Raw genomic sequence first — 27,457 nt, 5'->3', positions numbered from 1 at the left:
AGAGTTATCTTAGGACATAAAACAAAAGTTTGGGGAGCACTGAGCCCGATACATCCACCACTAGCCCTGTCTGCAGAGCAGCATCCCTACATGCCTGGAAAAATGAGGCACTAAGGACAGGTGCTGAACTTAAGCAGAAAGAAAAAAGCTTACCTTTTCACCTAAAGGTCATCGTCACCCAGCTCCTGGCCTTCTAGAAACAACATGACCTACCTGTGTAGGGTTGGGTTTTTTTCCATCCGGAAGGCAAACAGAAGCTGCATAAGCACTTCCCATCCTTTGGGAGCTCAGTGCTCTTCTCATAAAATTTTTAATGCACTGTTTTATAGATGAAGAGAATTCACAGTATTTCTCAAATCCATGGCTTTCAATAATAGCCAGATTTGAGATTTGTGATGCAAAAGGAATAAATCTCTTTTCTTCTATTCCTTACAGTTTTATGTGAGAAGTTGTGCTGAAGTTCTCCCAGATCCCAGCAACATCTATTTTGCTGAGTGCCTCTTTTGAATTTCAAGAGCTCTGAATGCTTGAGTCAGACAAACTTCCAACAAGCTTGTGGAAAACAATTTATTTGACAAATTTCCAAAGTGGACAATTCTAGTAGATCACAGGCATAAAATAAAGCTAACTCTTACAATGGGGTTTTGGATACAAAGTAAAGAGTTTGGGACACCGATACCTGGCAATCACTGTTGCTTTCTTGGAAGAGCATGAATTCATAGTAAGAGCACCAATGGAAGCACTGAAACAAAATCTCACCCAGCCAAACCACATCTTCAGCGTGGTCCTGGAAACAACTGTGTAAACACCAAGGGCCCATATCACCCACATAGTGATAGCACCTTTGACAGTATATCCGTAGGGCATGAGTCAAAGACCCTGGCAGATAATGTCAGCCTTTCCCTTGACTTCTCTGGGCTGTGGATGAGGCCCTAATAGTATGATCAGTGGGTTTCCCTGGGGCCCAGGTGACTAACTCTGAGATGGTCTTATAGAAACAGCACACCCAGAGAGCTCACTGGGAATTAGACAGCTTGGTGCTTTTGAAAAAAAAAATATTAAAAAAAAATCCTGCTAACTGGGCTCAGAGAGATTTTCCAGAATGGAGCTTGTATAATAACACAAGTCATCAGGTTATTCATGAGGTTCCTGGTTTCATTGTAGGACCATGAAAATGAGTAGTGAAGGAGTGCAGTTATGTAGCTGCTTCTAGGGTTTCTCCCCTCCCCAACAGCTGCTGTACATCTTTTGTTTGGTCAGTGCCCAGCCCTCCTGCCCTAAATGGCAGTGTCAATGCTGAGGGATGCTCCACCACCCACCACCACCAGCTCAGCCCTGGGAAGTCCCTGCCCTATTACATGTCACAAGGACAGAGAGGCTTCCACCCAGCTTGAATAATGGAAGTCCAGCCCTCCCTGCCAAGCATGGGAGATATGAACCAAACTTGCCAGCCATGACAATGATCCCTTCTCAAATATGCTGAAGTGTTGAATTTGAAGCATTTGAAGCACAGGATTGGGTTAGGACCATTGTGAGATGGGCAAGGGCTCAGCTGATGTGTGAATGAAAGAAGCAAATGAACAAAAGAACCCTGTATCTGAAAAGAGCCTTAATCAGCCTTATGAGACCAGGCTAGTCCTTAGTGGTACAAAATTCCTCATCTTGATTATTTCTTGGCAAAACCAGCGGGATGAGGTTGCTATTGGTATTCTGGCAGGTTATTACTAGGTGTGCTTGTGTTTGCCTGCTGTGGGGGGGGGAGGTTTGAGGCTGAGAGAGCACAGATGCAGATGATGAAGCAGGGGAAGAAGGGGGAGAATGACGCACAGCCAGGCTGTGGTAGTGTGGCTGTCTGCATACATGCAAATTCCTCGGGTTGGTCAAGAATACTGTTAATCTCTTTTTGGTTTGTTGGTTTTCATTTTTAGATGAGACAGAAGTAGGCATGGCCTTGGCAGAAACCCACCCAGGTGCTCAATCAACAGCTATTTTCCTGGAGACAGTTTGGTAGAAGACACCACGCAGCAGGGAGGTATAGTCAGGCACACGGAAGAGGTGTTGCTCCCCATAGACCACATCGTAGTCTGCACTCTTCCCTGTGACCAGGACACGAATGTTTGGCTCATTGGCTTGGCTGCCCACTGCCAGAACATAGATCTCAATGCCAACCTGCTGAGCCTCCTGCACAGCCCTCTCAATAGCCCTTGCAGTGATGCCTTGAGAGTTGCCATCAGAAAACACCAACACCCTCTTCTTCGCATTACCACGGGCAGACCGCTGGTACAGTGCTGTGATGTACCGCAGCGCAGCATTGATGTCTGTGGCATCGTTAATGAATTCCATGTTGTCGATGGCTTTGGCAATGACCGTGTAGTTGTACTGGAACTGAGCTTCCACTTTCTGCTGATTCTTGCCACTGTACTGGACCACTGAGACACGCACAAAGTCATCGGCAGGCTTGCCAGCCTCCAGGAACCGCTCCGCCAACCGCTTCACGAACTTCTTTGTGGTCTCAAAGTTCTTGCTCCCCACACTGGTGGAGCTGTCCACCAACAGCATGATGTCTGCTGGCTCAGTGAAGGTGACTGCAAGGAAAGGCCCAGGGCTCATTATGTTGTGTTTCTCCTCCTGCCTCTTCCACAAAAAGCCAGAGATTTCATCAGCTGTCTCACAGGCTTCCTACCTTGCCAAACTTGGGCAAATGCTCAGTCTCTGGGTACTTGCTAGCTTGGCTTATTCTACTCCAGTGCTGTCTTACACTTGTCTTTTTACTTGTCATTTCTTCTTGTATTTGGTTACAACAGGCTGCATTCCCAGGTACTTATCTGGCTTAGATAATCTAGTGACTCTTGTTGCCTAAATACAGTGCATATTTTCCTTGACTTATACCATCCTTGCATGTCTGGGGAGCCACTTCGTCTCCCAGGGTTCACATCTTGCCATGATGAGTCTGAGGATTGTATACATTTCTGGTCTGGAGGTGTACTGAATAAATTCATCCCTGTACTTACTATTGAAAGACCTTTCTCAAATATCTCTGCACAGTGCTGATTTTTGCCCTCATCACCACATAGTGATTGATCTCACTGCTTGCCTCAGCTGAAGACTGCAAGGGCTCAGTCTGGCACAACCTCCTTTCTAGATTTGTGGGGCCAAACCCCCAACTTTCTAGGCTTTTTTTTTCCCCAGGTTCTTTGGGCTGTGAGTTTGTGAGAGACTCTGTGAGCATCTAGCAAGGCTTGCTCACTTCTCCAGTCCAGGAGACTCCATGTTGTAAGAGGTCTCTAAGCTATGCATTCCCACAAATGCAAACTCCCACTTCCCCCACCACGGTACCCACAACCCTTTCAGGTGGCACAAGGAGTCAATACTCACTCGGGCAGGTGTAGTCTGGACATTTCTTCTCTGTTAAGAAAATTAGAGAGAGTAACATTACTGGCTCGTTCAGGGAAATCACTGCTCCTACAGAACAGCTTTCCATGGAGCCACAGTGGGGACAAACAGTCATCTTGGTCACAGCCACATCATGCAAGGTGCTGTGCAAAAACTATAAATGTGCACTAGAAAGTGTAGAGGTGCTTGCTTAACACAATGCTGTGGACAGAGATGTCCTACAGCAGGAGAGGACTTGGACCCAGCTGTAAAATTTTCTTAGACATGAGATGTCCCTGTCCCTTATTTTACTAAATCTTGAATGTTGTTCTCTTTCCTCAACGCCTGCTTAAAAGCATGAATAAGGGAAGCCAGGGAAGGCAGTCTGCATTATTCACCCTTTAGCTGAGGTAATCTTTACTACCTTCCTTATTGCCAAACTTTTACATACCTTGGCAGACGTACGAGGTGATGTTCTGCAAGAAAGTGTCATCCAGGAGCTCAGCATAGTTGTCCCTTTGAATGGATAGTCCTGGCCTTGTTGGTCTGCTTAAACAAGCTATGTCATTCAGGTGATCTGGATTTGGAGGGTTCCGGAAAATATCTCCTATGCCAAGGGAAACCACCTGCAGGGAAGTTTGAATCCATCACCTGATGCATTCATCATCTAATGCATTCATAAATGGGAGCACCTGTCACTTCATAAGAGTGCTTCTACTGTGCCGCTTGCCCTAGCCTTGGGTAGCAGAAACATGGAGACCCCCAGAGAACTTGCACTACTCTGATGCACAGCTGCTGCGTGGTGGTCCCCTGCAGACAGGGTGCTTCCCCTGTGCTCTTACCGGGGTGACATCGCACAGAGAGTTGAGCGGGGTAGGGTCCCGCAGTGTGTCAGATCGTCCATCTGTAATGACGATAGCTACTCGCTTGTCAGAGGTGAATCTCCGCAGCAGGTTTTCCTTAGTGAACTGCAGGGCTTCTCCAGTGTAGGTGCCCCCAGCTATCCATTTCAGGTTCTTGACTGCCCTGCAAGCACAGACACCAGTGAGCCTGTAAGCCCTGGCCAATGGATTTGAAGGAGCCCCTGAGAACATGTATCCCACTGACATGCTTGCAACGCAGGGCACCCCCCCTGTAGTGCGCCTTGCGTGAAAAACCGGCAGGTTCCTTGGCCTCAGCACCACCTACAATGCCACCAACCACAGCTTTCCACTAAAGAACTTTTAGCATCCTTGCAGTTGCAGGAGCTGCTTGCCTGCAGATAGAAGGCTGGAGGGAAGTAGGTAGGTGTGTCTGGGTCAGATTTGTGCATGATGTACCAAGACCCCACAGACTTACTGTTTGAGTGCCCCGATGTTGTCTATGTTGGCATCCCCCATGGCCACCAGCTCCTGTGTGTTGTCATGACTGTACTGCACAACGCCCACGCGGGACTCCCCAGCTTCAAACTGTTGGAAAAAGCAGGAGTGAGTTAGGGCCAGATACTTCCAGGGGCCCTGGAGAGCTCAGAAATCCTACCAGTAGTTTCGTACTGAATACCTTCGTGGCAGGCACTGTCACCTCTCCTCTGCCTTATTCCTGGCAGAAGGAGCTCCAGTAGAAGTGGATACACATGGGGACCAATTTGGTGAACGAGTCAATGAATCAAGACCCATATCCAAGTTTCCCAGCTCAGTTGTCTCAACACAAGCCACTGGCCATGGTGGGTGGCCAGGAAGAATCTTTCTTCAAAACTTCAGGTTTTCTTCAAATACAGTGGTTTTGCTGCCCAGCTATAGCCTTTCAGACTTTTTACCAGCTCTTTGCCAACTAAAGAGATCCATGCATGACTACAGGAGGATCCAAAGGCAGGTTGTCGTGGCTTCACAGTCCATGTGCTACAGATGTGACTGATTATACCTTAAGGAAAGGCTTCATCCCAAACATCTCTTCCAAATCACTGAGGTAAGTGAAATTTCCCATACACAGTGGGTTACCAGGGAAGAGTTGGGGGCACAAGCATCTGTGTCCCTCTTCAAACTGAAAGACTTGCTACTGGGACAACATTGCTGTTTTGGGCTGTGAAGGTTCTTTTTAGTAGTGTGCTTAACTGGCAACCTATACTCAAGCTTGTGGGCAGACAAGAGTGCCTGGGGTCTGGCCATCAGGGAGATAGGGGAAGCTGCAATACCACTCGTGCCATCTACTCCAGCCACTCAAAATGCTCATCAGGACAAAGAAGAGACTGAAAGACTGATTGATCAGGCAAATACTTAATCAGCTGGGACATGGAAGAGGAGTCCCTTCACACTTAAAGAGTGAAATGCCTATATGTTGGCATAGCACACTGCTGTGTCATCTCCAGCACTTTATGAATCTGAGAGGAATAAAAACCCACCCTGGTTATGTACTTGAAGGAAAGCCTTGTGGAGTTTCTTGTGTAGTGGAGGCATCTCCTCGTTTTTATTCTCACAGTGAAAAAGAAGTGAGTGCACACAAGCGTCTCCTAGCACCCGATGGAAATCTCACCTTCACACGCTCATCCTTGCTCAGGCGGTCAATGACTTTGATGATGAAGTCCTTAGCAATCTGGAAGTTCTGCAGACCGATGCTCTCTGAGCTGTCCAACACAAAGAGGAGGTCGACAGGACCACAGGTGCACTCTGCAGCAGGGCACAGGAGTGGAGGTGTTTGTGTTTTCTGTTTGAGCAGCTTGCTCATAGCAGCACACTTTGCAAGGAGGCATGCCCAAGGAAGCAGTTATTAGTCCTGATTGCGTGCCTATACTCTATCTAGCCACAAAGCGTGGTGTAAAATAAAGTGGAAAAACAGCTGCGTAGGAGATCTGAAAGTATTTGCATTTTGCTCAGTGCCCCTTACAAGACACGTAGCATTTCCAAGCAGTGAGTACCCATAAAACACCCAGTGATTATTCCAAAATCCATTTCCTCATAAGCCTTCTCACTTCTTCTATTCACCCAACCCAGGAAGACAGAGGTGACACTGGTGGGCAGGATGTGGCTGACTCAGCGTGCTGCCCTCTTTCTCAAGTGCCCTTGGCTCTTTCTTCAAGCTTTTGGACTGCAAACCCAACTCATAGGGACAGCATCAGAGGACAAAAAATCGTACATTTTTCTGCAGACTAGTGCAGGATTTGGAGGGAGGAGGACATCGCTGGATCCACAGCATGCCCTAAACTGATGTCCTTTTCAACTGCAAAAAGGGTGGAGAAAATCTGCCTGCACTTTGCTGGCACAAAGCACCTTCACAGCAGTTTTCCACTTGTAGGACCCAGCCACAGCAGCATCCGAATCTGCACAGCAACCTCAGGGAGAGCTCCCTGCCCTCCCCTGCCTCATGCATGCTCAGTCTCCCTCTTGGGTTCTCAGCACATCAACATAGCAGAAAGCAGGGAACAGGGAAAAGGAGGGGCTCAAGCAAAGAGAAGGAGTAGCACAGGTATGCAGAGCATCTTGGCCAACTATCACTCACCACAGCAGGCTAGAGGAGGAGAGAGAAAGAGAATGTTAAAATACTGGACATAAGAGTTTGTCATACACTAATGTAGACTGCAAGCCTGTGTTTCTGCAAGCCCAAAGATGCCTGATCTGGACAATTCAAGTTCAAGGAGTTTTTTTCCTGTTTCAGGTTGTGATGCCACAACCTGCAGCACTGTATGCTGCAGAGGTCTGTTTCTGCACATGCTGGTACATTCTTATTTAAACAAAAATAAAAGCTAATCCTGGAGGGATTAAGTAAATTGCCAGGGCATGGAGCTCAAACTCAGTTTCCTAAATACCCTGTGACCTTCCAGCACTTCATTACTGGCTGGGGTCCAGGAACCCTTTGCAACACATGCACACTGTTGTTCCCCATGGCAGGACACCCCAGAACAAACCTCCCTCTCCCAAGGGGGAAAGTCAAGCTCCACTATTTAAGAAAAAAACATTGTCAAATGGTACACACAAAGATTTTACACAGCTTTGCTCACAATTCCCGTGAGACAGACTGGTTTGCAGACACAGCAAACCAGTCTCCAGCACACGTAAGTGAAACAGTTTCACAACCTGCTCTAGAGATCCATCTGGGAGTCCCTGTATCAAAAGAAGGGACAGCAACTCACCAGAGATGTGTCTCTTTTTGGCTGCTGTCCCAGCTATAGGGAAGATCTTGCAACCCTGTCCCAGCTTATTGACTTGATTGCGACTCATGGAAGTGGAGTGATGCCCGTGGCATCCCTCTGCATGCTGCCTGGGGATGGCCCCACTCTCGGGAGGGGCAGGGAAAAAGCAGCCAACTCTGACTCCTCAAGGGGCAGAGCAGGGTGGGAGGAGCAGCACAGGGATACTCACAGCACATCTTCATGATGATGTCCAAGATTTCACATTCCTGAAAAAAGAAGTGGAGAAACCTTTGAAGAACAGTGAAGGCAGCTGCTTGGCTCCCAGGTGCTGCCCACAACCCTGCTGCTGCTTTGAGCCCTCAGAGGAGGTTCTGATTTGGAAATGAGTGATATGCAAGTGGGGCATGCTACAGATGAGACTGGCTGGTGACAGACTACCATGAAGGAAGTCTGGCCAGTGACACACACTAGAATAGTGATAGGGAGCAGCCACCACCCAGCCCAGGGGCACAAGGGTCCTCCAGCATCAACCCCCTCCCAGGAGCTGTCATGTGGGACAAGGCAAGTGCAGACCAAGCAAGCAGCACCCTGATCCCATCCTACTCACATCTGGCCCTGGAGGCCCCACAGGTCCTGGTGGTCCCTGTAAAGCAGAAGTGTGGAGAGAGCAGTTACACGAGCAGCCAGTCACACCTACAGCCAGCTCTGCTGGTAGTTTGCTAAGTAATGCTGAGTCTGGAAAAGTCTCTTGGCTACCCAGCTGCTGGCCCCTGCGCTAGGCTTTGAACACAAGCTTGCTTGCCCAGTGCCCTGGGGCTGCACGGGGCTGGGAGGAAGGAGATCTACTTCCATGTGTTTCAATGCTCACTGAAGTAGGAAAGCCAGCTCTTGCTGCAGGCAGCGAGCACACAAACCATGTGCAACATGGCTTGGCATTGCCTCCACAGTACCCAGGGGGGGAGGGAGGAAGGGGGGGAGGGAGGAAGGGAGGGAGGGATGGATGGATGGATGGACGGACGGACGGACGGACGGATGGATGGATGGATGGATGGATGGATGGATGGATGGATGGATGGATGGATATCATTTGCTTGGAAGATGCCCCTCCACTAGCCTTCAGATCGATGTGAGGCCACATAAGCAAGTGGTGACTCAACATGAACTGAAACAACTTCAAATTCTGGATGTTCACTCTGAAAGGCTGCTCACCCTTACTGAACCTGATCATATGAGAAGGCTTTGCTGATGAAAAATCACAAGCGCCTGTATTTTCTGTTCTGATTTGGGGTGAACATGATTTCAAAGACACGTGTTCCAGGCTGCAGCTGTGGGTTTTCAAACTTCCTTGCTCCTACTTGAGTAGGGCCAAGCACAGCAAGTCTGCCCTGCTGTCGGAAGCTCCATCAGCCTGGCATGCTGTGCTCCTTGTTGCAAAACATGTCAGGGTCTTCACTTACTGGGCGGCCTTCCGGTCCTCTGTGGCCTTTTGCTCCTTTGATGCCCCTGGGGCCAGAGGTTGGGTTCTGGAATGAAAACAAAACAAAAATCCACAAATTTCTTTGCGTGAGGGTGCAGCATCTTCCCCTCCTGATGTCTGCTGAGACCTTCTTAACCACAGAAGTGTCATCTCAGATTGCTGTACTCAACCAAGTGAGTTAGGACTTGGGAGGGTTGTGATGAACACTAGGAAACCCCCTACATGGGACAGTGGTGCAGCACAGGGACAAACCAGAGATGATAACTACTGCAACCAAACAGATCTGGAGTTTTGCCGACCATAAGTCGTAGGACACAATGAACATCTGGGGAGACCTCCCCTTGCCACCAGATGCTGCTCAGCAGCAAAGGGCACTTGCAAGCTTAGAAAGTCTGATTGGTTCTGACCCACAGGCAAGATAGTGTTAGAGATCCAGCCCAAAGCTCCTGTTCACAGAGAAAACTTATTCAACTTTACACAGGTTACTCACATCATTGCCAGGGTCTCCAGCCTCTCCTTCATCACCTTTAGGACCAACATACCCTTTCGTTCCCTGAAAAAGAGTACAGAAGAGACTCCTGTATGGACAGCTGTTGTTAGTGTGGTGTTTGAGCTGGCATGTGGTGACTTTGTGAGAGGTGACTTGGGAGAGGGGAAAAGAGCAGTGTGTAGGTTCCTTAGCACCCAATTATGGTTCTGTCAAGAGAGAGACCTTTTAAGGTGGCTTTTAGTGTTATAGCACCATGCCCTTCCCTCTGACTGGCACTTCCAACCCCACATTCAGTCTCTGGGGCTACATCAGAGAATGCTCAGCCCAGACTGCTGTTCTGGGTGTTACTATCAGCGTATCAAGGCAGGACACTTCCACCAGAAGCATCCAGTGCAGGGAAAGGCGGGCAGAAGGAATAGATGGCTTTGGAGGTGCAGGCTGCTTGAGGAAGCCCATTTCACCGTGCAGCGGATGGAGAGGCTCTACGAGCCAAACCACCAGCCAGGGAAATTCCTGTCAGGTAGAAGAGGAAGCAGCACACTTACATTAATGCCAGGGTCACCTCTGTCTCCTGTCTGCCCCTGGAGAGAAAGGTAAGGGAGCAAGTTAGGACAGATAAGCAGAAATAATGATCTTACAGTTTCAAAGCAACACAAAAAACTTACGGGGGCACCTGTGAATCCAATCGTGCCATTCCCAGGAGGACCATCCTCCCCCTGGAAAGGAAAGGCAAAATATTGAGACAATTAAAGGTAGACACCTTAGATAGCATGGCAGGAGGAAACTTCCCTCCTTAGGCAGCCCATCTCCACCCTAAATATTAGTGAATAAAATATGTGACTGGTGGCTTGGGCAGCAGTGCAGGCAGGCAGAAAGGTCATCTTCCTTGTGTTTGACCTGCACAGCCATGGAGAAGAGAGTGATGCTGTCCCTCTCAGAGACTGGAGATATGGCCACAGGCTGGGAACACACTGGGAAGTATCAGGTCTCTGTACTGGAAAGCATATCCCAAAATACAGCTCTTTGAGCCTGCAGGTGTGACGCAGATTCAAAAAGCAGGCTGCTTGCAAATTTTCCCAGCATATCTCAGCTGTGTAGGAACATAATTTTTTTTTCTTCCTGAGTTGGACCATGCTGTGTGCAAACAACCTGTTGTACATCCCTTCCATGCTGTATGCAATCCCTTCAAATACCACTCACCCTTTCTCCCATCAGGCCAGGGTCTCCAGGTAGCCCTGGTGCTCCAGCAAATCCCTTTGGGCCCTGGAAGAAGCAGAAGAAGTGGTGAAGCATCGTTCTTTGAGTTGGGAATATGATGCCTTCTGAGGCAAATGGCTACCATCATGGGAGGTGTTTTGCTTATGCAAGAGAAATGCAAAGCCTGCAGCCAGGCTTTGGATTCTGCTTGCTTCCTGCCTTGGATATCAACTCTGCTGGCAGATTCAGGTGGCTGCCCTCGGAGAGAAGCTACCCGAGCTTTTGTTATGGGAAGCCACATGCCTTGTGTGCGGCTATACCCTCTCTGTGAGTGGAGCTTCTGGGAGTGGGGAAAAAGGCAGCCATGGCCTTACAGACCCATGAAAAACGTCTCTGTGTTCCTGCCAGGAAGCTGCCACCTGAGTTTGTACCTACCATGGGCTTCCAAGATCTGTGGGATTTGTGGACAATGTCTCCTGGTCTTCCTTTAACTCCCTCCCCATAGAAGATGCAGTGATGAAGCAGCACTGACCTCATTGCCACGGGCACCGTCATCTCCCCTGTAGCCCTTGGGTCCGGGGGGTCCAGCCTCGCCCTAGGGAAACACAAAGAGTTCTCACAAAAAGGATTTTGTCTCAGTGCTGCCTCTGCCCTGAAGGGCTGGTCCCTTCATTTTGTGATGTGGTGGTTGGAACAGCTACCTCATGTCTTGCATCCATTGGTGAGTCACCTCACCTCAGCCAGCATCACAAGAAAGGACCTATTGACAGGGGTTAGTGTAGGTGGGAAGATGCTTCAGGAGAAGTGCCTGGCTCCTCTGATGATCCCCTGCCTTCTCCTGCCTGAACAGGCTGCAGATCCCCATCCTTCCTTATGCCCTGCCTTCTCTGTAAACCCTGTCAGAGGTGGCCCTGGCGAGATCCATGCTAAGCAAGAGCCAGACCAAGAAGCTTTCTGGGCCAAGGCATGACACCGCAAGTGTGGGTTAAACACCCTGTGCTTTCAGTGGTAGGTAGGCTGTGAGAGTGAGCAGCTTCCAAGCAGAGCCTCCAAGAACCTGGAAGCCATCCATCTCCTCCACTCCTTGATCTGGTGACGGAGGACATGATGGGGAAGAGGACCAGGGATGCAGAGATGATGTTTTCTACCTGTGAAGCACATCCTGGTTGTATAGTGGCATCGCATCAGCTATGACATGGGGTGTCCTCAGGACAGAGAAGGGTCCTTGGTGGACCCTGTCACCCTGAAGATGAAACAGACCTCCCTCCACAGCGTCCGCCCGCATGCATGGGGGATCAGACAGGTCTGTGTCACAGCTGGGCTGGTAGAGGCCCATTCATGGCTCTGGGGAGTTTCTGTCCTCAGGAGGCTGTAGAGTCCTGGCAGCATGTGCTGGAATGGACCAGAGCTGTCACTCTGCCATGTCCCATCTGGGCAGCAGCCACTTGGTCCATTGGCTGCAGGGCTTGCCAGAAACACTCAGGGACGAGAGAGGAGGTGGTAGGGTGATTTTTTTTTTCTCTAAGAGCTTCAGTAGATGTCCAGGGGAGCCTCCCCGACCCCTCTTCTTCTTGGTGCCAACAGCTTTTGAGAGGGTTTACTTGCAAGAAGACTGGTCATGATGGTGGCTAGCAATTGAGTAATGATGCTCTTGTCTGTGGGTCCAAATCCTCAAGCAATGCAGAATCTTAGATGGAGCTAGAGGTGCAGCCGGTTTCCAGGCAATGGAGATGACAGGGGTAGGCAGAGAGAAGGCAGAGAGCAAACTGTAGTGATCACTTGGCAAATTGCCCCTTCCAGCATTGCAGCTGCAGGTAAGAGTCATGCCAACGCAAAACTCTCAATCTTTTAAATGCTCCCTGCAATGAGCCCTGTGACTGCAGTGTCCTGGCAGGCACAAGGCAGTACTTGCTCAATGGTACCTAGGCTTCAGCACCACAGCAGCCCAGGCTTCCTCTTTATCTTCATTGTCAGCATCTCTGAGCTTTTTGGGAGCAGTTTCACCATGGAGTCTTAGCCTAGCCCAGCTTTGCAGCTGTTCTTTCACCACCTGAAAGCTGAGGAAGTAGAAATCCTCTCCAGCTGTCATCTTTGCTCCTCTTCAGCCAACACTGGCCATGGGATGCTGATGCTAAACATCCACATGCACTCTTCTTTCAAAGAAAGGCACACAGGAGGGTGTAGGGGGACTTAAAATTCCATAGCACAGTGCAGAGCACGAAACTGCTCAAAGACATGTGACCTTATTTCTGCACAAAAGCCCAGAAGAGAAAGAGCTGGGAAGGAGGAACAGGAACTCATGATCGCTTACATCAGCCAAAGCTGGATCCATGGCACTCTTGGCTCACACTGCTTGCACATGGCCTCACTGTAGCACACAGTGCAATTCCCTAGCAGCCTCAGAGGAGTTTATGGATATGCAGAATTTTGGGTTGGGAAATCTTTAGCAGCTCTGTCCGCTACCTTTCTGGGTGCAATAAGAACTGCAGGAAAGGTGGGTACCATTGCCAGGAAGAGAGAGGGATCACCAAACCTGCCCACGAGGATCAGAGAAAGAGCATGCTGACCTTTAGCTTCCCTCAGATAGAAAGAGGATGAAAGGTAGTCCCAGGTTAGTGGAATCCCTGTCCCCTTGCCAAAAGATATATGTTCCAAGAGCCAGAGCTTGCAGATAACGTGGCTTAAAAGGCACTTGTGTTTGCCAAAGTCCTTCTCTTGCTCTTGCCCAAGCCCTTCTCTTGCCCAAGACCAATTAAACATTTATTTTTATTTGGCCGAGAAAAGGCATTCTTCCTCAGCTTATGGAAAAATTGTCTTTTCTTTGCAACTGCTTTTGAAATCTCCCTGGACTGATGAAGGCTCCCAGGCAGCCTTTTGTCTGGGGAGGCATTGGAGCTGCTGCTGTAATGTTTCCCTCTCTGACAGGGTTCTGTCTCAAGTTCAGTGCTCCCCAGAAGGGAAGAACAGTGTCTTACGGACTCAGTGACAGCAGGGAGGCCATTCTTTTGCCCTTCTCCCCACCAGTGAAGGCTGGCTGGAGGCAGTCTCCCCAGCATGCTTGCATAGCTCTGGCTCACAAGCTTGCAACAAACCTCTACCTTAACTCTTCTTCCACACAGTTCTTCTCCTGCCTCGAACCAGGAATGAGCATCTACTACATGAAGAGCAGCTCCAGTCCTTTCTCCTGTGCTGTTGTCCTTTACACACACACCCATTTCACACACGCATCCAAAGAGCTGCCTTCCCACCAGGGTCATCTCCCAAAGCAACACGTCTCACCATGGCAGTGCCCAACAAGCTGGGTGCTGCCAGACCCTCTTTGCCTGTGGTAGGAGATCAGCTCAGCTACAGAGAGTAGAATCTGGACAAATCCTCCTATGTGAATTTGGTGATCTTCACTAGCATGAGACAGGCTCAAGGGAAGCCCGATGCCAGGCAAGCACAGCCTTGGCACAAGCATAGCCTGTGCCTAAGCTGCAGCATGGTGTGAGTCTGCCATGAATTCATCTATGCTGGAGATGATGTGAATGCAACAGCAGCCCTTTCATGCCTCTCCTGCACTCCAGGTCTTCTTGAGGGCTCTTGAACACTAGGTCAACCTTAAAAGACTTCAAAAGCTGTCTCATCTTGTCTGCATGCTGGTGTCCATGCTTCTCCATGTGAACCCCTGTGGAAATCCTCCTCCACCAATGTGAGCATGTTTACCTCAATACTTCCCGGTACCTCAGGCTCCATCAAAACTGTGATGGGGTGGGTAGGAGCAGAGTTGTCCCACAGAGCCCCATCCAAGGACAATCTCAAAGTGTGCTTGCTCATGTTGGTCATTACAATCAGTGCTGTCATCATGGAAGAGTAACCCAGCAGCACCTCCAGACCCAGCATTATCATCTGGGATCTGGTTGTGACTTTGGGAAGAAAGAGGCTTTAATTGTGCAGGGGACAGAAGGCTTCCTCAGGCTGGAGGTAGCCAGCTCTACACTTCAGGAAGACTATGAGGTCTGAAAACTGTTCCATGAGGCACACAAGGACAAGCATACCCAGAGCAGGAGGGCCAGACCTTGCAGCAAGCAAACTTGAGGAACGCTGGCTTTGGGACAGTCTGTGTCTGTTGATGCCAAGGGTGTCAGGGACACTGCTGGGGCCCTGTCAGGCTACCCTCACGGACACAAGATGTCTCAATGACTCCCATGAAGGAGGTGAGCAGTGCCTGGACCCAGGCCTGAACATTTTGTGCATTGCTGCAGCTCGTGCTTGCCAGTTTCCAGATCTGTCAGATGTGTTGACATCTGTTTCCACTGGATTGGGAAACGGTGTAGACGTTGCTCTGTCCTCAGCCTAAGCCTTCGTTTTTTTAGCCCTGTCCATATTCTGAGTTCTCCAAGGTATCCCTGCCCCTCTTCATCTGCTTTGCTCTCTGCTCTGGAAGACATTGAGAACTTTCCCCAACATGCTGTGGCATCAGTTAAGCTCCACTCTTCCCGCTGCCCCAACTGCTTCCACCTGGGATGCTGAAGGTTAAAACAAGCTCTTACCTGGTCGCCAGGTGGTCCAAGAGGTCCTTCCCGCCCTTGGTCACCAGGCGGTCCAGGCTCTCCCTGAAAACGCACACAGAGAGCATGAGAAACCTAAAGGGAGCAGGGGGAGTTTGCAAAGGGCCCTGCATGCAGTGGGGAGCAGGGATGCAGCACCAGTAGCATATACTGGATAGAAATGCAGTCATCCAAACCGGGGGTCTTTCAAGGCAGTTTCAAGAGGTGGATAGAAAACTCTCAGAGGTGTTGGGGGAGAGAGAGATGGGCTAGTGTAGACACCTTGAAGGCAAAGAGATGGCCCTTCCTTCCCTTCAGAAGGAAGACCTTCTGAAAGATAGGATTGCCTCCATCCAGGAGATGTGTTCCAGCCTGTATTCTAGCCAAAAAAGTGAATTCCTGGAGAGACCCATCCTGCTTCACTGTGCTGGCATGTACCTTTGTAATGTTACTGGTGCAGCCAGCCATGGGCACTGTGCTCCCTCTCTCTTTTCACAGATACACTGACCTGGCCCTCGCTCCTTAAACCGTGTAGTGGCTCTTCCTAGCCAGACTCTCTAACCATGGCTGCTTTTCTAGAGCAGCATCTGCCCTGGGCAGTCTGCTTGGAGAGAAGCGGCTTTCCTCATATGTGGGCAGAAACCCCAGGTTAGCAGCATCCTTAGAATTATAGAATGGTTTGAGTTGCAGGGGACCTTAAAGGTCATTTAATTCCAACCCCCCCTGCCACAGGCAGGGACACCTCCCACGGGATCAGGCTGCTCAAGGCTCCATCCAACCTCGCTTGAACACCTCCAGGAATGAAGCAACCACAACTTCCCTGGGCAACCTGTGCCAGTGCCTCACCACTCTCACTGTGAAGAATTTCCTCCTAATGTCTAGTATAAATCTGCCCCTCTCCAGTTTATAGCCATTCCCCCTAGTCCTGTCACTCTAAGTCTTTGTAAAAAGTCCCTCTCCACCTTTCTTGTAGCCCACTTTGGATACTGGAAGGCTGCTCTAAGGTCTCCTCGGAGCCTTCTCTAGGCTGAACAACCCCAACTCTCTCAGACTGTCTTGTATGGGAGGTCCTTCTTCCATCCCCTCTTCCTCCAGCTTGCTGTCTCTGCTGAGCTAAAGGGATTTCCAAGGGAATGAGCCAGCAGGTGGGGAGGGACATCCTGACCTCTCCCTGCCGATGTTCTCCCCTCACCTTCGCTAACACTCTGTACCCTGAGCTGGGTTAGGGCTGTTTGCAGAGAACTGACAGTCTGGAACAGCCTTGAAAACCTGGGCTGACAGTTTTTTTGCACCCCAACAACTCCAATAGGAGGAAATGCCCAAGGCCTGGACATGTCTCAGTTCCACTTTCACTTGACCAGTGTGAACAGTAACAGCCTTCTACCAGCCCAGCAGACCTGTGTCCCAACAGGGCAGCATGTCTTCTGGATCCAGGTTGGCTTCAGGGCACCCTTCCCATCTAGATCCACAGCCAGGAGCAAGCAGGTCAGGGAGGTGTTACAAGCACCAGAAGGCATGGGGCCCCATCCCTGCCACCCGAAGGCTTGCTGCAAGCTCCTGGCAATTCAGAAGAAAGCTTCCCCACCCCACTGCAAAGTGAAGCATTACTCCTCAGAGGGTTGCACGACAGCTAAGCACAGAGCTTTGCACCTTTCACACAAGTCACTCTCAAGATTAACCAGCACCACGGGCTGCAAGATGAGCATCTTTGCACAAGGTGCTGCTCTTCCTGAAGCCCTGGGATGTGGGGCCAGGGAGCCCCTGGCCCATGGGGAAGGAGTTCAGAAATTTCCCATAACAGTCACACCTGACTTAAAACTCAGAGGAAAGTGGATGAAATCTTAGTGACCTAAGCTGTTGTTTGCAAGCTAGAAGCTTCCAGATGTCTTAGCCAAACATTAAATATAAAACATAACTTCCAATGGGCCCTGAGCACTGGTGGAGACATTTCTGGCAAGGCTGCACTGCCTCGTGCTTGGACTAAAACTTGGAAGGAAGCAGTCCATCATCTGCTGAACAATTTAACTCCAGGACACTGGCATGCCTTCATCCCACGCACATGTGCCCCGCACACCACGTGCGGCGGTGCTGCTGCTCCCCACGCAGTAAACAGGACAGGGGAGGCTGCTAGCAGCCCCTGCCAGAGCTGCCCCCTCCCCAGGGTGGACCCCTATCCTGCACCCTGCCCTGTTGGTGGGTACTAGCTGTCCTCACTGCAGGGACAGGGGAAGAGCAGTGCAATGGTGGGACACAGCTGGCCACTCGCTGGGATGCTGCTGCTGGGTGTCCTGCCTCCTGCCACCCCCACCCTGTGCAGCAGCGCCCGTCCTCCCTCTCTGGTGTGTGTGGCACCTCTGTCACTCGCCACATGTTTGTCCCGGCCTGTGGAGGGCTCCTGCTTGTCCCTCCTACACTCATGCTTGGTGACTCACTCCTGGCAGGGAGGAAAAATACTTTCCTAGTGACTTCCACCCAAAAAAGGAGGGAAGAGTGTTCCTCCTCCTGTCTGCACCCGTACATGCTGCCCTGCTGCTAAAGCTCTCCTTCCTGTGCCACCAGTATCCCACACTGCCTCCGAGCCCCCAGAGGAGGACACCTTGCCCCTTTGCTCTCCATCAACTGGTTTTGCAGCCACAAGGCAGGGGCTGACCACTCTCCACCTCTGCTTGGCCATGGTCTCCTCTGGGTTTTGGCTGTTTGGTGATTAACTGCTAGCATGAAGGGCGATTGCTGGGAGACAATGACAGACCACCACTGAGCTTGCCTGCTGGCCCACAGGCTGGTGGAGGTAGCCTCGGGGCACCTATTTCTAGTCCCTGGCTGCCAAGCATGACCCTGTTTGCAAGCAGATGCTGAAAGATGCTCCATGGATGCAGTTACCGGCTCTCCTCTTGGCCCACGGTCACCCGGTGAGCCCGGCGGGCCTCTTTCTCCATTGCTGCCCTGCAATAATGTGATGGGAACACAAAATCAGGATGCGCTCCCAAAAGAAGCAAAACCCTCCCTCGTTGTCCACCTCTGAGTGGGCTCCCCCCAGCCCTCCTCCTCTTGTCCTTCTGCAGGGTACCAGCCCCTGCCCATGCCCTGCTGGCACGGTGCCCGGCGCCAGTGCCCTCACTTACACGTTCTCCAGGAGGACCATCTGCACCTGGAGCACCCTGTGGAGAAACAACAGAGGCAGTGAGGCAGTAGGGATGACCAGCAAGCATGCACTGGGGGCATCACAAGCATGGGCAAAGGACTCACTTCGTCACCTGTCTCTCCCACTGGTCCAGGCTCACCAGGGTTACCAGGCATGCCCTGCATGAGCAAGCCACAAGGGTGCAAATGAGACAAGTCACCAGGAATCAGGGCAAAGCCCTGCATGCTTGCAGAGCCTTGGTAAGCTCTGCTTCAAAGCAAACGCTGTATTGGGGGACGTCTCCCTCTCAAAGAGGGCAGAGGATGATCATGGATAGGTGTTGCACCCACCTTCTCTCCAGGGCTGCCGGGAATCCCTTGTCGTCCAGGTTTTCCATCATCCCCAGGCTCGCCCTTTGCAAGAACACAAGGCACTGTCAGGACTGCATCAGGACTGCAGTGGTGGATTTCAGCTCCCATGGCGCAGAGGCCATCAGGAACCCCAGTGTACTCTGAGCCCCTTTCTGGGTTGTGGTCTCTCCCAATCCCCAGCAGATCTCACCCTACTTCACCCGCCCAATGTGAGCTATCTTTTCACAGCAGCCCCCTAATATCTCAGCGATGCTCATACCAGGCTCATGGGCACCTGCTGACATTAGGCATACTGCGAGTCACACCAACCATCTTACTGTGGGAGATGGGCAGCATCCTCTAGCACAGGCTTGCCTCAATCAGTGCAAGAAGCCAGTGAGGAGTCAGTCACCACCTCTCCTGTCTGAAGGAGAAGGGTGCAAGCATCCCTTCTTCTGCATGGGGTTGGGCAGAGTGGCTCACCTTTCCTCCCTTGGGTCCATAAGCACCAGGATCTCCTTTCGGTCCAGGTGGGCCTTGAGCTCCCTGTTGAAAATAAAGGCAACATCACTGAAAAGCCACATCAGTAAAACTATCTGTGGGAAATCAAGCATGGACCAAGCATTCTAACAGCTTGGCCTGCAGCTCCTCAGTGGTGAGGGATGTGCACTCAGGAGCAATGCAGGGATGGTGTGGTGCTCTTGCACCATGGAGCTGTGCAAGCAGCCCTGTGGCCACGTTGCTGAAACACTGCAAAACTGAATGTATTTCTACAGCTTAGAGGGAAATGGCAGAAAAGGTGATTGCTGGACTGCTCTGGCTGGACTGCAGCAATACTGGTGCCACCACGGACGTGTCATGCTGGGAGCACGGAAACAAAAGGAATCTGGAAAAATGCAATATCAGAATAACTTTTTCTAGAGGCCTTCAAAATCTCCAACATTTTCTGGGTGGCCAATCACAGCAGGCTGAAACCGGTTAATCTTGGGTTTGCCCACTTGGCACTGAGCTCTTCTTTGCTGACTTCCTTGTGCTTAACAGCCTCCAGACAAACGCTGCCTGAGTGTGCGGCTTCATAGGCAGCTCCATGCAATGCGGGACAGCTTCCAGGCAAGGAGAAGGCAGACTGCCCTGGGGACACCCCCAAGGTGCCATGGCTGAGAACAGCATTGCATCTCTAGAGGCATATTTCCAAGTGCAGCAACTCCATCCTGCATGGATGGCTCCCGGTTTCCACGCCCTATCACGGCAGACCTGCTGCACTGGCACTGGTTCATTTGCATTCAAGAGGCATCCACAGGGTACGTACGTCAAATCCAGGTGAGCCTTTGCAGCCAGGTAACCCAGGGTATCCAGCTTCACCCTGTCAGACAGAAAAAGCAGGGGTCTCTGTGAACAGTGCCCATGGGAAGATCCCATCCATCATTCCAGGGCCCTGAAATGGACATCCCGGTCCTGTCCCTGGCTTGCAGGTGGATGGTCCTGCAGGGAGGGAGCCCCACTGCCCTGCAGGGTACAATGGCTTAGTTCCCAGACCCCCCAATGGTTTTGGAGGGGTAAAAGCCAGCATCCTTGGGCTAAGCAAAGTGTTCCAGAGCAGAGATTTACCTTCACGCCATCAATGCCATCGATTCCACGCCTGCCCTTCTCACCCTGAAATGGAGAATAGGGATCATCAGGAAGTGTTTTCCAAAGACCCATCTTCCCCCAGGCATTGACCAGAAAAAATAAGTAGTGCAAAAACAGAGACTGACCTTGGCTCCTTTGGCTCCTCTCGAGCCCTGAAAAGGGAAGGAGAGAGATGTTAGCCCCCTGTGCAGAGCAGATCCATTCCCCTATTGCCTTGCGGTCCCCACTTCAGCTCAATCTGAGGGTGCTGGCATTCACTGCCCCTGCACATTGATGGTCTCTTCTATTCTGCCTGACTGCGCTCACTGCACGGTGCTTGCTTGATCCCTCAGGCTGTGTCAGCTGCAAGCTGGCTGATCCAGTCGGATCCCCAGTCCTGGCATGAGCAGTGATGGCAGGAGTGATGGATGTGTGGGCATGTACCAGACCCCAACACCATGCAGCTGCAGGGGCAGCTTCAGATCACCAAGCAGGGGGACACAGGGGATCTTCACCAGCAGTCCTCACCTTTTCTCCTCGACTTCCTTTGTCACCCTAGAAATTAAAGGAGAAAGGAAAATGGAAGAATGAAAACACTTGTACCAGAAAGCCTGTAGCCCACCTAGAAACCATGTCTGCAGCCCCACACACCTTCATTCCTTGGTAGCCGACAGGTCCCATGTCCCCTGGTCTGCCCTAGAAGACAGAAAACATGGTGTTACAGAGGCAAATACGGTCACCACCATCACCCTGGGGCAGTTTCCCTCAGGCTTTTGGTGTAGAGCTCAGGTCCCAAGTGCCATACCCAACCACAGGAGGTTTTCCTGTAGCTCCATTCCTTGTTTGTTCAGTCTGGGAGCATGAAATCATTGTGGAGGGCAGAAGGGATCTGCCTCCACCATCTCCAGCCTTTCCTGAGGTGAGGGAAATGGTGCACTTGGGGACATATCGTCTGGGATGAAAGGGAAAGGCAGAAATCTCTTGGGAAGGAAAAACGGGGTTTCTAAATTGGGAATACTCAAGATTAGTAACTGCACACTCACCTGTGTGGAAGAATTGCACCTCCCAAAAATAAGTGTAAAGTAGAAAAAACAGGAGGAGGCGGGAAATAGTTTCCTCATTCTGTTAGCTCATTATGTACCAAAGGTTTCCCTATAACACTGCTATGCTTGTCATGTCAGAGGACACGGGAGGGAGCCCGGAGTCCACCCCTGGGCTGGCATACATGAGTCAGAGATGTGCCCTCCAGGAGGAATGGCTATTTTGGGTGAGGAACAAGGAAGCCTTGTAGCAAAAGTGGAGGAGGCCACCTCGCTGCTCGGCAGAATGGCTGCAGAAGGGGACAGCTGGCCATGACTCCACTGACTACCCAATGGAAATGAGGTGATACAGGGGCAAGGGCTAGTAAGGATACATCAGAGAGGTCTGGCCAGAAGTGGCCAAAAAAATAGCCTCAGCACAGACACCAGGGCTGATTCTTTACTTACTGGGTCTCCAGCCTCTCCTTTCTGGCCAGGAAGACCTGGCTTGCCTCTTTCTCCCTGCAATACAGGACAGAAATAAAGTTAGCTCATCGTCCCCAGGAACAGAACAACAATGTGTTGAAAGGAGAGCAGGGAGGGTGGGAGCAGCAATGCTCCATGAACATGGGGAACAGATGACGCCAGCTGCTTGGGAGCATGGTGTGGGTCCTCATCCACCTCTCTGTGGGGCAGTGGTGGGGTGCTGAGGACCTTGTGCCCCACTGGCCTTTCAGCATCCCAGGTGTGCCCATTCCACTGCCCCAGTCTCACAGCATGGCCACAGCTGGTCCCTCACCTCATTGCCTGGGTCACCAGGAGGTCCGGGGAGCCCTCGGGGAGGCTGCAGGAGAGAGGTATGGGTTAGACAAGGCACCAAGGCACAGCCTGGGGACAGAGGATCTGAAATGCCTGACTCACCTGGCACTCGAAGGAGCAGCACTGCCCGGAGAGAAGGAGAAAACATTAGAGGCAGTGGGCAACACCAGGACCAGGCTGCCTCCTGCCTGAGGGGAGCTGGCAAGGATGGCATGTGCGAGGTGGGGAGTGCCTGCAGGGCAGGACTGTGCCACCAAGCCCCTGCTTAGCAGTGGATGACCCACAGGGGAGAGGGTCAGGCACAGGATCGGGCCGGGGGGTTGGGGCTCCAGGACACACTCACCGACTGCTCTGTGTTAACTTTCTGCAAGACAAGAAAGCAAAGAGAAGGGCTTTGAGAGAGACAGGTATGCTCAGGGAAGGGGCAGGTCTGGGAGAGGGCATGCAGTGCTTACAATCATGTCAATGATGGTGTTGATGGTTTCTTCCACATCGAGCTCCCGGGTTGGCTTCAGGCTGGTGGCAGTGAAGTTGCGGCGGTAGGCATGGTCCGTGGCAATGATGTTGAGCCGCTGGTCCTAGGGTTGGGAGGTGGGGAGGGCAGAGTGAGTCCTGTTGGCACCCATGCAGGACCCATCCTCAGAGATCACCCTGGGGGTCTGCGTCCTCCCTCCAGGGAAGGGCTCTGGAGGGCACTCAGAGACTCCTTTGCTGTGCTGAGGGTCTTGTGGCCCCACTTGGGACCCCTGCAGGGAGCATCCCTGCTGCGTAGTCCCTACCAGGTGGTTGGGGGAGATGGCAACAGAGAACACTTTGATCCCCAAATGTTTGGCTTCATTGGCAGCGTCGTCCAGACCTCCGCAAGGCTCCTTGTACCCTTCCAAGGGATGTCCATCAGTCACCACGATCAGGTATTTATTCTCCTTATGATGTGAGCCACTGCAAGGGTTTAAATACAGGATTTAACGTTGCAAGGACTTAACAGAGGTATCTGGAGAGGAATGGCTTGGGTACCTCTGGACGCTCAGCTCAAGCAGTGCCCCAGCCTATGGTCAGGGCATGGCCCATCCCAGCAAAGCTAGAGCACTAGCAACCTGCCACCTACGTGCCTATTTATTCCCTAGATGACCTCCTCTCCCACCCTGGGGACACCTCTGTATGGTGCACAGGGATGTCCTAACCCAGAAGCTCCCAACCTCCAAACACCATGACCATACCACCAGCATCACCTCCTTCACCTGCCTTTGCCCTACTGCCTTACCCAATGAGCAGCTCCTCGATGCCTCGCTTTATGGCACAGTCAGTGTAGGTGCCCTTCCCAATGTAGTTCACAGACGAGACCTGATTCTTCAACTCGTTCTGGCCGCTGGGCATCGAGGTGAGGCTCTTGATGAGCACAACTTCATCACTGTAGTGCAGTGCCCCGGCATTCCATACGAGGTTACGGTCACAGCGGTAGTACCTGTGTGCACACACAAGGACACCTCACCATCTCCATCATTGCCCTGCCGCCACCTCCACTCTGCTTGCACCAGCCTAGCATGCAAAACACACATCCTCTGCAGGGCTTTTCTGGGGCTCCCTGTTCTCCTGCAAGGCTGGGATGTGTTTCATCTGCAAAGTGCAGCCATGGGCAGTTTGTTCAGCAGGTGAAGGACAAAGTGGTACAGCTGATGGGTGTCCACAGTAGTCAGACAGTTTGGCAGAGTGGTTTCCTGAAGGGGTATGAGGCTGCAGTGGCTGGAGCTGAGCAGCAGATATTGAGGCAGACAGCCAGGTGTGTGTGTGTAGGACAGGTAACTGCCCAAACACCCCACCCAGGACTGCAGTGACTCTTCCACTGCAGGGTATGTTAAAACCAAAGATGGATGCCTCCCTCTGAAGGATTCTCTGACGCAGAGAGGGATGAGTGTGTGTTGAAACCCCATCCTATATGCTGACACAGTCTGTACCTATCACTCCCTGGGACAAGGGCACACAGCTCCCTGTGTTTTGGTCAGTGTCCCAGCTAGGGTCCTTTCAGGATGCTGGGACCAGTTCCAAAGGGATGGGTTTGAACAGCTCCCTCACTTCCCCAGGCTCATCTTCACTCAGCCCAGTAGGATCTTTCCCAAAACCACCTGTGTGATTGCCTTACTGCTCTCCCCTCCACCTCACTGCTGCTATTTGCCTTGCCATCAACTCTGCCAGCCACCCTCTGTATGCTGCGGGTGCTTAGCAGCACGACATGCACAGAGGTGGCTTGCAGGGAGACGTCTTCAAAGCAGGTAGAGAGTGGCAGGGTGGGCACGGGGGTGTTTGGGACCAGCTTAGGAGGTCCATCTCTCTCTGTATGCAGCAGGGGCTCTGGACAAAGCTCAGCACTTTGCTTAGGAGAGAGTCATGCTGCTTTGATTGAGGTCTGGCTAGTTCTTCTGAAGCACAAGACTTGTGGTCACTCAATGTCTTGTAAGGTAGTTTTCCTGATGAGCTGTAGATGAGCTGCTAACATTTCCCACCTGCCTTGAGATGAAAGCCTTGCTCCTCCAGCTCCCACAGTACTGCGACATCCCCACAGTGTCCCTCTGGGCACCAGCACACACGGCCCAATGACATTTCCCCACATCTCCAGGACTCATGGTGCTCTCTTGCATCCCTGGATCCAGCCAGCAGGTGAGCCACGGCCTTTGCCTCCAGCTCTTCCCAGCATCAACCCCCTCCAGGATCTGGGAGCTCTGGTGCCCCAGGGTGCCCTCATCCTGGGAAAGCCAGAGTCAGACTTGGGTTGGCAGTGGTGAGGGCCAAGGAGGCAGACAAAGGGCTGGGCAGTGGGGTGGATAAAACGCACTCCACAAGTGCCCCCAAGGCTGAGTTCAGTGATGCAGGATGGGGGATACGAGGGTTTGCTCTACAGGGTGCCCAAGAGCACTGGGTTTAACATCAGAGGTGCCCTGCTGCCACCTGAACACCTGGTTTGTCCTGGACCTGAGCAGCTGGTGGCATGGGGATCATCATCACTTTGGCCCTACAGAATAACCACCTGGCCAGCTGGAGGTGGTGGGGTTGGGGCTCCACATCTGCTGCTCCAGGAAGCCCTTGCTTTGCCTAGGGCCAGGTGCAGGCTGCCCTGTGAAAGGCACGCTGCCACCATCAGCATGGATAAGCAGAAACAGGGCAGCCATGGATTGGGAGAGGGAGGAGATGCTTCCACCTCCTTCCCTGGCATTCCTGCTTTCTTCCTCTCTATCCTTGGTTGGATGCACAGAGCAGTCTCAGCATCCCACCCAGCACCAGGGTCCACTCCCAAAGCAGCCTAGACAAAACCCCAGAAGATGTACCTGTTTGTTAGCTTATCAATGAATCGGTTGGTGAAATCTTTCACTTGGGCAACCAGGTCCCCAAAGGGCTTCACCCTCAGGGCAACACTCTCTGAGGTGTCCAGGACAAAGAACAGGTCCACAGGGCAGTCTGGGAAGAAGCAGAGAAGAAGGAGTTGGCAGGCAGCCCTGCTGCATCGCCTCCCCAGCCTGGGCTCCCCATGCTGCCCGCCTGCACGTCTGCAGCCATGCTCCCCTACTTGCTGGCTCCCAGGATCTGCACGAAGGTGGTCGCTTTTGCATCTGAACCCCATGTGAGACACACAAGCACACGCGCATGGGTGCGGTTGCTCTTTTCTGGTTTGGTATCAGGGTTAGCCGGATTCAGCACATATACAGAAAACATCACTTTGTGGCATTTTACAGCTTCCTATACATTTTTTCCCATTTACATTCAAAGGATAACTTTGCAAGACCAATACAAGTTACTGTATAAAATAACATGCAGCTGAAGTAATCACTTAAAAAAATAAAACCTATATATGATAGCAATTGATGCAATGAGAAAGTAACATTTGTCTGACGCATTCTGGCACAAACATTGTAGAGGGGAGCAAAAATGAAAATGTCCCTTTAACAGCCAGTGCCAAATCCAAAATATTTCAAAAAACAAATCGGGTATCAGCTGTTAACCCCCTCTCCAGCAGCCCAGGGCTACTGCTAACACCCGACAAGACAAAGCCAAGGAGAAAGAGCCAACAACTATTAAAAGTGGGTATGTGTTTCAGATCCTCTCTAATCCTACAGTGCTCTCCTCAGCAAACACAACTCTTCCCCCAAATGTCCAACAAAGTTGCAACAGTGGAGGTGTCCACCAAGGTAAACAACAGCAGCTGGACTTCTCTGCTCATGCCAGGGAGGAAAAACATGCTGGGAAGCAGTCTGGGCTTACCTTCAGCACTTGCAACCCGGGTGGCAAGCTGAGCCCATGAGCCCCCCCCCAGGAAGCCGGCGTGGAGCAGCAGAGTGAGTAGAAAGTCTCGCAGCCTCATTTTTCTTGATTCAGATTACCATCGAGCTGGATTGAAGAAGAAAAGCAGGGAAGGAAAACCCAGCAGATGAGAGAAGCCACAGTCCACGGGCAGGAGTTGCCGAAGATATTTTTTACCACTTTCCCTTTGGTTTCTGACGGAGGAAGAGCAGGCAGGAGGGTAAGGGTGAGGAGGAGACTTCTCCAGCCCAAAGACAGAGGGAGGGATCAGGGGCTGTCAGCTATGAGTCAGAAACGAATGAGGCATTTCTTCTTACCCTTTTTCTGGATGTCACTATACCTGTGATGGCAGCCTGGCCACTGGTGCCTGGGGTCTCCACAAGCCTCATGCATGGAGCCCTGGTGTAGTCAGTGCCCAGCGTCAATATCCCGCTTTGGGGCTAGCCTGCTCTGTGGGGCAGGGAGACTGTGGACACCTGCCAGACTGATCCCTCCTGGCTCCTGGGCCGAGAAAGCTGGGGCAGGGAGACAGGATCCCAATTGCATCCCTACCTGCATGAGAGCTGGCCTGTCTTGTCCTGATAACCAGGAGAGTTCCCCCACAGGGCAGAGCTGGAGCTGTTCCTCAACCGCCCACGATGGGGACACCATAGAGGAACCACATTTGGGAGAAAGTGGTTCCTGACTTCCTTCCTGACTTTCAGGGCTTTCTACTCAACCTAGTCAGAAAACTGAGGGGCAAGCTGAGGAAGGCCCCACAGAGACCCCACAGACTGATAATAAACTCCTGCTCAAGGCAGGGAGCAAGGATGGGCAAAACAGTCAAGCCTATAATGCCAAATTGGGACCCCAGCCTTTAGGGATGCCTGTAGATGAGCATCTTATCTTCTTGTAGGCTGGCAGGACAGCCTGAAGACCTGCAGCACTGGAGAGCTGGACCCCCACAGCAAGAAGGAAGGTACCTCTAGGGCCTACAAGACCCTTCACTCTCCGTGGCCAGCACTGGAGATGAGTTCCACGGAACTTACCTCAGGCTCAGAATTATAGAATGATTTGTGTCAGAAGGGACCTTAATGACCATCCATT

General features: G+C 51.6%; 1 protein-coding gene across 1 annotated transcript; it reads right to left on the bottom strand.

The window, feature by feature from the left end:
- Nucleotides 1-553: 553 nt before the first annotated feature.
- COL6A1 (collagen type VI alpha 1 chain) lies at nucleotides 554-26,598 on the bottom strand. The gene is made up of 35 exons (XM_069860910.1): nucleotides 26,333-26,598; nucleotides 25,402-25,531; nucleotides 23,346-23,546; nucleotides 22,864-23,023; nucleotides 22,540-22,662; nucleotides 22,428-22,448; nucleotides 22,187-22,207; nucleotides 22,065-22,109; nucleotides 21,734-21,787; nucleotides 20,898-20,942; nucleotides 20,775-20,801; nucleotides 20,393-20,419; nucleotides 20,247-20,291; nucleotides 19,948-20,001; nucleotides 19,122-19,184; nucleotides 18,639-18,701; nucleotides 18,414-18,467; nucleotides 18,290-18,325; nucleotides 18,048-18,110; nucleotides 15,171-15,233; nucleotides 11,171-11,233; nucleotides 10,642-10,704; nucleotides 10,107-10,157; nucleotides 9,987-10,022; nucleotides 9,442-9,504; nucleotides 8,932-8,997; nucleotides 8,082-8,117; nucleotides 7,704-7,740; nucleotides 6,844-6,852; nucleotides 5,881-6,014; nucleotides 4,711-4,820; nucleotides 4,215-4,398; nucleotides 3,824-3,998; nucleotides 3,376-3,405; nucleotides 554-2,585 (listed from the first exon to the last, which is right to left on the bottom strand). Exons 1-35 carry the CDS (start codon nucleotides 26,430-26,432, stop codon nucleotides 1,975-1,977), a joined length of 3,063 nt encoding a protein of 1,020 aa, XP_069717011.1. The 5' UTR covers nucleotides 26,433-26,598; the 3' UTR covers nucleotides 554-1,974.
- Nucleotides 26,599-27,457: the final 859 nt, after the last annotated feature.

The sequence above is a fragment of the Phaenicophaeus curvirostris genome, chromosome 7, assembly GCF_032191515.1.
Source record: "Phaenicophaeus curvirostris isolate KB17595 chromosome 7, BPBGC_Pcur_1.0, whole genome shotgun sequence".
NCBI classification, from domain to species: Eukaryota; Metazoa; Chordata; class Aves; order Cuculiformes; family Cuculidae; genus Phaenicophaeus; species Phaenicophaeus curvirostris.
The sequence above is the reverse complement of the archived record's forward strand: the minus strand, read 5'-3'. Positions and strand labels throughout refer to the sequence as shown.

Excerpts from the sequence above, each read along its gene's own strand:
- COL6A1 (XM_069860910.1), bottom strand. The coding sequence starts at position 26,432 with ATGAGGCTGCGAGACTTTCTACTCACTCTGCTGCTCCACGCCGGCTTC. Across the intron at positions 15,234-18,047 it reads GTGGGCCAAGAGGAGAGCCG|GGAGAGCCTGGACCGCCTGG; the intron begins GTAACTGCATCC and ends GTGCGTTTTCAG. Across the intron at positions 3,406-3,823 it reads CACCTCGTACGTCTGCCAAG|AGAAGAAATGTCCAGACTAC; the intron begins GTATGTAAAAGT and ends TTTTCTTAACAG.